Below are 9,389 nucleotides of genomic sequence, written 5' to 3'. Positions count from 1 at the left end.
GGGCGAGCACCCCCGCCCTCTAGATGGGGGCGCCGTGGGGGTGTTGTGGGTTTTGGGCCCCCCCCCCTCGGGGGAGCGGGCCGGGGGCCGGCCCTGACCCAAACTTAATTAAGCCCACTTTAAAAATTATAGTACAGGGCCGGCCTGTGGCTCACTCGGTAGAGTGCGGTGCTCATAACACCAAGGCCCCGGGTTCGGATCCCACATAGGGATGGCCGGTTCGCTCACTGGCTGAGCGTGGTGCTGACAACACCAAGTTAAGGGTTAAGATCCCCTTACCGGTCATCTTTAAAAAAAAAAAAAAAAAAAAGTTTGGGTCAGACTGAAGTCAGCTATGGAGGCATTCTCCCTGGAATAGGGCAGTCAGTTGTCTCCAGATAAAGACCACTGAAGACAGGCTAAAGAGAGAGCCACAGGGCTATGGGCCACCACAACCTTTGTGGGGTTCCCAGACTAGGTATTAAGAATTAAGAGGAAGGAATGAGACCCTTCTCTGACCAGTGAGGAGGCTACTGTAATAGTTCAGGCGAGAGGAAATTAGGGCCTCCACAAGGGTAGTAGCCATTCCAGTAAAAAGGAAGAGACATAATGAAGACTTGATAGAACTTGGTCACCGACTAGATTAGACTTTTTTGGCTGTATCATCACCACCTTGGGAACAGTTCTGAGTCCAAACCAACTTAGCTATTTGCTGAAGTTGTACCAGTTTTCTTTGCTATCTCCCAGGATCCCAATACATACCTTGAGCTGAATGTTTTTATATACAGTGTAGACCACGGATCAGCACACTTTTTCTGTAAAGAGCTAGACAGTAAGTATTTTAGGCCTCGTGGGCCACACAGATTCTGTTGCAACAACTCTACCATTGCAGTGTGAAAAGAACCATAGATAGTCTGTTAACTAAACAAATGGATGTGACTGTGTTCTAATAAAACTTTATTTACAGGAACAGATGGTGGGTCAGATTTGGCTCATGGGCTCTACTTTGCCATCTGATCTACAAGTAGAACTTCTTTCCAGCTAGGGGTAATTGTATTCATTCATCACACCTCTCAACTTGTTAGTTTGCCAACAGTTATTGCTTTCTCTTTTGGGAATTCTCTTGGCTTCTGTTTCTGTGAGGTGACACTGTATTCTCTGACCATTTCCATCTCTCTCTTTGTCTAGCTCTTATGCAACCTCCCCACTCTATCTATGCCCTGTAGGCTCAGTCCACATCCCGCAATTTTTCTCCATCAGGGTGTCAGCTTTCACCTCTCTGCCAGGGATTCAAAAATCAACATCTCTGGTCTATTCCCCCCTCGAACTCTTTTCCTAGCTCAGAAATGACACAGTGCTATGTCTTTACCACACAATCGTGTGCTGGATCAAATACTATGTTAACTTGTCTAGTAGCTGTTGTATTCCAATTACAATGCATGCCACCGCAAGGCATTTGGACTATGCCCTATATGCAGCCAGCTAGTGAGGCTCCGATGGAGTTCATGCAGTACCATTGGGAGGAAAAGGGAACAGTCTTTGTCCTGAGGAACCATGGCTCTTTTCTTCAGTGAGAAAGGGACTAGGAATATGATGTTACTTTTTTTTTTTTTTTTTTTTTAAATATGACCGGTAAGGGGATCTCAACCCTTGGCTTGGTGTTGTCAGCACCACGCTCAGCCAGTGAGCAAACCGGCCATCCCTATATAGGATCCGAACCCGGGGCCTTGGTGTTATCAGCACCACACTCTACCGAGTGAGCCACGGGCCGGCCTTATGATGTTACTTTTGAATCATCATTAGGAAGGGGCAGAGGGAATTTTGTACCTCCAGCTAATGAATGCTTCTTAGTCACAACAGAATGGTCTATGTTGTGTACAACAAAGACAAAGGGGGTGGACTTGTTGGGGGAGGTCAGATACCCCTTCCTGCCTCACCCCTGCCACCAGTGGCAGAAGGATCCACAGAGGTCTGGGTGTGGATGGCTGCGACCACCATTACTATGGGGGCCCAAGACTCAGTAGGCTTCTCAGGAGCACTCACAGCCACCACAGCCATCCCTATTGCCATCACTTTAATTCAGGCCCTCATCATCTTCCTGCCAGACCCAAGCTTCTCAAGGTATGTGTGAATGGGTGACAAGTGTGCTGAGATACTGAGCCTCTCGGCCTCTGGGTCCTGTTGTCTCTGGCCACAAGCTGCCTCATCTGTGTATGTATGTATGCCTCGTGTGCTTATGTTTTGTCATGCAAATTGTGACATTTTCTCATGATATGGATAAGGTTGAGACACACTAACCTAAGGACCTCCAATAGCCTTCTGACTGGCCTGTTTGCCTCCAGTCTCTACCCACTTCGCATCACTTCACCTCCATATTATTGCCTGAGGGGTCCTTCTAAAGCACAAGTCTTATTGTCATTTAAAATCTTCAATAGCTCATCACCTATAGGATAAAATCCAACTGCCTTACAATGGCACACAAAGCTCTTCAGGCCCTGGGCTCAAACTGTATCTCTAGCCATATCTCACATTAACTCTGCCCATGCCCTCCTCCCATCACTGTCCCTCACCTTCTGCTCCAGCAATGACACGTATTTAAAGTTCATCATGTTCTTTCATACCTTCATACCTTAACTATGTTGTTCCCTCTGGCTGAAATGCTCCTGTGCCCCACTCTGTCCACCCTGCAAGCTGCTACAGAGTGGCCAGATGCCTCATGGAGAGCACAACTGACTGAGAGATACATCTATTCATTCCCGAACAGGGCCAACCCAATACCTGCCCTCGTGGAGCTTATAATCTAGCTGGAAATGAGACATAAACCAAACAATCACACCAATGACTATGACTACAAGGTGTGATAAGCACTATGAAGAAAAAACACCGAGAGCTAACAGAACACAGAATGTCCTGGAGTGGTGTTATGTGTGAATATGTGCACATGTGACTAATTTGGTTTTAGAAGCTGGAGAAAGCTTCTCTGAGGAAATGGCATTGGCTAACAAATAGGGTAAGGGACCATTTGACCAGAGCACAGGCTGAGTGGCTGGCTGACTGATGGACAGACTGATGGCTGGCTGGCTGACTGTAGGGCAGTCAGACTCACTCAGGTCCTGGCTGACAAGCTGGCTGCAGGGCAGGCAGAGTGCCTAAGAGCCTTGCGCTGATCACTTAGCTACCTGGCTGGCTGGCCAATGGTATTCATTCATCACACCTCTCAACTTGTTAGTTTGCCAGGCTACTGATTGGCTGACTGACTTAACTGTCTGACTTCACTTCAGTTTCCTCTTTTACCCCCAATATAACCAGATGTTGGTAATGAAACAGCAGGAAGGCAGACTCCTGCACCCAGAGAGGGCCAAGCACATCCCCAGCTGACTCAGCACAGCACAGCAGAGAACATCAGGAGCCTGTCCTCGGCATCCCCAGACAGCCACCTGGGCCCCAGCATGGGCCAAATATGGCTTGTAAAAAACACAGATGCGCTTTTTGCCAGCAGTGGTAAAAATCAAATCAAAAGCAGGCAAGCAAAGAGGTTGGACAAGTTTCTTAGAAACCTTCAAAAACAACATTTTATTTTAATGATCAGGATGTTTAATGTAATGGTTGTCCCTACAGAAAGTACTAAAGCAATAAAACTTAAACACAAGACTAGGAGACATACTGGACCACAAGAGATCCCTTGGGACGTTCCTGTGATAGTTTCTCCACACCCCCCACCCCGTATGTGCTTCTGTGGTATGGAGTATGGTGATGGCCCCAGTGATGTCTCAGTCCCAGACTAATGTCTTTTGGAGAAGATATTTGAACACTACCTCATGTTCGCTCCACTACAAGCAAATGAGCTGAGTGAAAACTGTAACTAAATATGCCCAGGCCACCTTCAAATGGAAAACAAGATAAGGAGAATGGAGTTTGAGGCATAAGCCAGGAGGAGAAGATACAGCAGGGATTAATTTGACATGCTCCAGCCGCATCTCAGCACTTTGGGACGCCAATTAGGGAGGGGATTGGCATTGGGTTAGCCTTGGCTCATTCTAGCATTCCTGAATCTGGAAAAGGATGGTAATCCAGGGGCCTGGAAAGGCAAGGGTACATGATGATGGTCCTTGAGTCCCAGGGGACTAGAACATTTGGGTTCTTGCATCCACAGCACTGGGAAAGGCTAATTTGGGGGCAAGGCAGAATGTCACTTAAGGCAGTGGTTCTCAGGCCAGATGCACATTAGAATCACCTGGGAAGTGGTGAAGACTATATACCCCTGGGCTTGACCCCCAGAAATTCTGATTTAAATGGTCTGGGATGAAGAGCCTGGGCATCCACTGAGTTTTAAATCTCTACATGATTCTAACGTGCAGTCAGGGCTGAGAACTGCTTTAAATGAATAATAGTTCCACCAGGCCCTCCCAGAATATTCCCAGACCAGAGTGGCATATCTAGGGGGAAATGGCTCAAGTCTGGTTTCTAACTTCCATGTCCCCTGTTCAGGAAATTCAGATAGCCTTTCTTCAGTGTACCCTGGGCAGTAGCATGCTGATAAGCATTTCATAACCAGTTCTTTCAAGTCCTGATTTGTAGCGTTTGCAAATCTCCCTGGTGTACATACTCCCACCATGGCTGCTTTCAAGCTCTCAATGTGATGTCACTGAATGCAGAGTTGGGAGAGATGTGCCCAACTGGCTCTGATGTGCCTGTGCGAGCTGCCTACAGCACACCACTGATCCCATACGTAGACACCTACTAAGCCAGGGAAGCCATTCTCCAGTAAGGAGCTTCCCAAACCCTCTGCTCCCCACTCCTTCCCAGAGGCACCTCTCAGTAACCACAAATATTGCTGATATAAAGCACCTCCAGGAAGCCTTCCTTAATACTCCCAGACAGAATTTTGTCCTCCTCTGTACTCCCTAACAATCTCTTTGTATGTCTCCTATGGGACCTCCTTTGGTCTGCCATGAATTTGTGCATTTCTTTTCCACAAGATGGGAAACTTCTTGAGGGCAAGGAGCCATGGTTCTTTCTTTATCTGACTATCCCCCATTGTGTTTAACATGCTTCCTAGCAACAGTAAATTCATGCTAAACGACTGTGAGATTGAAACCTTGATCTTTTTTCTTCCTCAATCTGCCTCTTTTCCTTTCACCACTATGTTCTCCATCTCACTTCTGCTGCACACGTAGCACTGTTCCTCAGTGCACTTGGCATAAAGACAGAGGACAGTAGGGTTAGGTCTGATAAGACATGTACATTGCATGTGCAGGACAGGGGTGTGGGGGAGGAAATGCATGCACATCTTCATGACCCCACATCTGCTCTTTCGTTTCTTATTACCACTGTGGTTCCAACAGCACAGGCCCTTATCGCTTCACTCCTGGACTAGTACCACGATCTCCTTCTCACCTCCCTGGCTTCATACTAGCCTTACTCCCACCCATCCTGCACCTTGGTCCAAGTCAGCTTTTGTTCTTGTCACCCCTCTGTTCAAGGACCTACAGTGGATTCCCACAATTCTACCACATGGAATCTAAATTCCTGACTGGCCTTCAAGGCTTTTAACCAACTTGTTCTGCCCACCCCCAATCTTTCTGATCTCTTTTCTTGTATTCTCCTCTCCAGCCAAGCAACTATGCTTATCAACCTGCACATATGGCTTGCTTATTTCTGTGCTTGCTTCTTGCCTTTGAACACATCCCACTTCTCTCTGCTAATTCATGCCTATCACTTCATGATCCAGCTCGAAACACCCTCTTGTGGAAAGCCAGTTCTGCTTAACTCCTTCCTGTTGTTTTGTTCTGTGTTCCACACCACACTGATCTATAACATTTATTTCATATTATTTTTTCTTTACTGATCTTTTGCTTTTCAAAAAATAACAGAGCTCATTTGCTGAGGACTTACTATGTGCCAGGCACTCTACTAAGACATTTTATTTACATTTTCTCATTTAATCCTGACAACAACATTTTGAAATACATGCTCCATTCTGCAGTTGAGGGAATCAAGGTTCAGTGAAGTTAAGATACTTTCTCAAGGCCACACAGATAGGAAGTGATAGAGCTGGGATCTAAACCTGGTCTGTCTGATTCCAGAGCTCTATATGTGTTCCGATGGTTTTTTAAGGCAGGTCATATGTCTTTGTGAGTCTAGTCTCCCCACTAAGAGTGCAGACCCTCCAGGGCAGCATTCATGCCCACAGTTGTGGCTGGATCACTCGTAGAAATAAGCATAGCACTCCTCACTTAGGCAGCACCCACCGACCCCCTGCTTGGCCTATTTCCTCCCAGAGCTCTGGTCATATAGGTCTCAAACCTGTGCATTCTCAAACTGGTTGTGCTGCAAAATCACCTGGGGAACTGGGAAAATAAATAAGTCCTGATGCCCAGGTGGCAGCCCCCGACCAATGGAGTCATAATCTCTGGAAGTAGGACCCGGGCATCTGTGTTTTTTAAAAGCTCTCAAGGAGATTCTATTGTGCAGCCAGTGCTGAGAATCACTCGTAGAACACTGAAGGAGACTCAGCTGGAAAGCTGCTTCTCTATTTTAAACCTCTTTCATTTCTCAGGAAGCCACATTTCCTCTGCATATCTTGTCTCTCCTCCCCCTTCCTTACCAGTCCATTTGGCTTTTTACCCAACAACATCTGAGGAAGGCAGCAACCACTGGTTGAGGAAGCAGCCACAAGCCAATTGGCATCTGCTCCAAGCAGATTCCTAAACCAATGGGAATCCTGTGAATCACAGGTGGAAGAATGAACATATTAAAGCTTTCTGGGTTTCACAAATACAAAAATAAATAATTTGCTCTTTTAGGAACAGCAAACACTCCACCTCTTAATCTGCTAACAACATCTCCCCCTGGGAAATCCTTTAAGAAAGGAACGTTGTACCTCCTCTAAGAGCTTCCGCCAGTTGGCAGGCAGGCCTGCCCCTCACCCACACTGGTCACTGGTATTCAAACAGAAGAGCTGTCAGGAGGGCGGCTGGCCACGGGTGCCAGACTTTGCACAGGCGACAACTGCTTGCCAGTTCCGAAGGAGCTGATCTATGGGAAAGGTTCTAAGGTTCCAGAAGAGCTGTACTATGGGAGGTGAAATATGAACAAGGCTCTGCCTGCACCCTCTCTTCCCAGGTCCCATCAGTTCTCTCCACATGCTCAGACACCTCTTCCTCCTTGATTCAAGGTGTGTGTGCCTATGGCAGGGCTCCCCAACCGGTGTGCACACACAAACGGTAGAGATGAGCCAACATAGTCATCCTTTCAGCCTCTGCAGCAGCCAGGCAAGGCTTGGGGTTGCCAGAGTCTCTGCGCCTACTCCCATTTACCCCAGTGTTTCAGGTGATTATAGTTTTCTCTGTATGCTATGACATGAGAACAACTGGAAAGCAATGGGCTGGGGGTAGCTCCAAGTTCTCCAATTCCCCTGCCCTGTGCTGAAAAACTTTTTTGACACTCCCCAGCCTTCCCTAGTGCTGGCTGATCTTCTTATATGATCAAAACAGCATGTCCCAGAGGATTGAGAAGGAACAGAAAGATGAGCCCAAAGGGGCCCAGGGTCTGAACCACTTCAGAATCACTGAACCTCACCTAAAGGGTTCAAGCTCTCTCTCAAGTTTACTTCTTCTTCTATTCCCAAGGCCTATTCCTGGACAGAAGTGGTCCCCCAAAGCAGGGCTTACCTTGGCGTCCATGATGCTGGTCTCCACCCGGGCCACACCCTGGTTCTCCCGGAACAGCTGGATCTTGCTGATCTTGCTGAACTCGGACAGCACAGTGGTGAGGTTGGTTTTGAGGTCAATAACATGGCTGATGCCGTGACGGGGTCCCACCAAGAGAGTGGTGGCTGACTGCTTTTCATCCTGTTGCCCAAGCGTGGCAGGCAGTGTTCATAAAACAAAAGGTGGAGGAGGTGGAGAGAGAAGGCAGGAAGAGGAAAGAGAAAACATGCATTGGACTGGCTCTGCTGGGGGTAGGGGGATGGGGGTTGGAAATGTCTGGGACCCAGTGCCATGACAGTAGGACCACCGTGAGGGGAAAATGCTCTGGGACCCCCCTGTTCTTGGGGCAGGGCACCAGATCATCAGATGAAATGGACGCCCTAGGTTTAGAAGGAGGTTGAGTTAAGTGGGCAGCAGCAGGGCTGGCTCTAGCAAAATCACGAAGTAGGTGAGGTTTGTTCTGGTGTCTTTGGAGCACTCTCCCCTGCCAAGCCCCAGGGACTTTCTATCTGTTGCTGCTCAAGGTCCCCACCCAGTGATGTGTCTGACCAGCCAGCATCCTGTGTCTAGTCTTTACCCTCTCCCCACCAACAGCCACCCAGTGGTAGGTGGGAGCAAGAGATCTGAGGGTGTGCGGGGTGGAGGGAGGGAACACTGGGCTTTCACTGTTCTGCAAATCCCAGTATATAAATGGCTACCTCTAGGCCTGACAGACTAGATTCCCTTAAGTGGTGCTGACAGATTCCTTGGAGCAATCAAGCCTGAGCCTGAGCCAGTTGCCGGGCCCATTCCCTGCCATTAGCATCACCCCGAGGAACCTCTTGCGTTCCTATAGACACTTTGATAAGCTGCTTTCCACCAGCGTGCTGTGCTAGCATGACAGTGTGTTCCCCAGAGCATGACATGCACCTGGACCCAATCAGCAAGATGATTTGAATTTCCTTCCACCATGGTAAACTAGCCTGGGGCACAGTCTTAGTGGTGGGACCAGCTGTGCCCTGCCCCTGAGCGTTGTGACTACAGTGGAAGTGCTGAGCAGGCAGGGGCAAATGTAAGGATTCAGGAAACGGGGTAGGGGATAGCAGGAACGTGTGTAAGGGGCTGGTAAACTGTGGCTCATGGGCCAGATCCAGCCCACCACCTGTTTTTGTATGGCCCATGAACTAAGAATGGATTTTATGTTTTTAAATGGTTGGAAAAAAAAATCAAAAGAACCATATTTTGTGACGTGAAAATTACACGAAATTCAAATTTTCATGTCCGTGAAGAAAGAGTTTATTGGCACACAGCCACGTGCATTTGCTTATGCATTGTCTATGGCTGCTTCCGATAGACAGCAGGGCTGAGTAGCTGCCACAAAGATCCATATGGCCGCCTGCAAAGCCTAAAATATTTACTATCTAGTCCTTTACAGAAAACATTTGCTAACCCCTGATAAAGGAGGAGGGAGACACAAAAGGGTCCTGAAAACAAATATCTCCTCCTACTTTCCCATTTTACCAGAGGCAGGGCCAGAGCACCACAGAGGGGAGAGGTAGAAGGAGGAAGAGGAGGAAGGAAGGCCTCTAGAAATATTTGCCCATCCTGTCCCCCCACCCAAGGACAAGCGACAACAAAGGCCCCCTACCCCCACCCCCCCACCCAACTGACCAGGCCCACAGTGTTGAAAAAAACGCCTGTGAAGGTCGGAAGTTCGTT

The 9,389-nt window shown here is 48.1% G+C and overlaps 1 protein-coding gene across 1 annotated transcript in view; it reads right to left on the bottom strand.

Annotated features, from left to right (window-relative positions):
- FRMPD3 (FERM and PDZ domain containing 3) overlaps positions 1-9,389 on the bottom strand; it is a 60,659-nt gene that overhangs the window by 18,396 nt on the left and 32,874 nt on the right. Inside the window, exon 11 of the mRNA XM_008581430.1 lies at positions 7,653-7,832. Within this exon, the coding sequence (XP_008579652.1) occupies positions 7,653-7,832 (180 nt within the window). The remainder of the gene's footprint in view (positions 1-7,652; positions 7,833-9,389) is intronic.

This window comes from Galeopterus variegatus, unplaced genomic scaffold (assembly GCF_000696425.1).
Source record: "Galeopterus variegatus unplaced genomic scaffold, G_variegatus-3.0.2 Scaffold2355, whole genome shotgun sequence".
NCBI classification, from domain to species: domain Eukaryota; kingdom Metazoa; phylum Chordata; class Mammalia; order Dermoptera; family Cynocephalidae; genus Galeopterus; species Galeopterus variegatus.
Note: the sequence above shows the minus strand (reverse complement) of the source record. Positions and strands in the feature narration are given on the sequence as shown.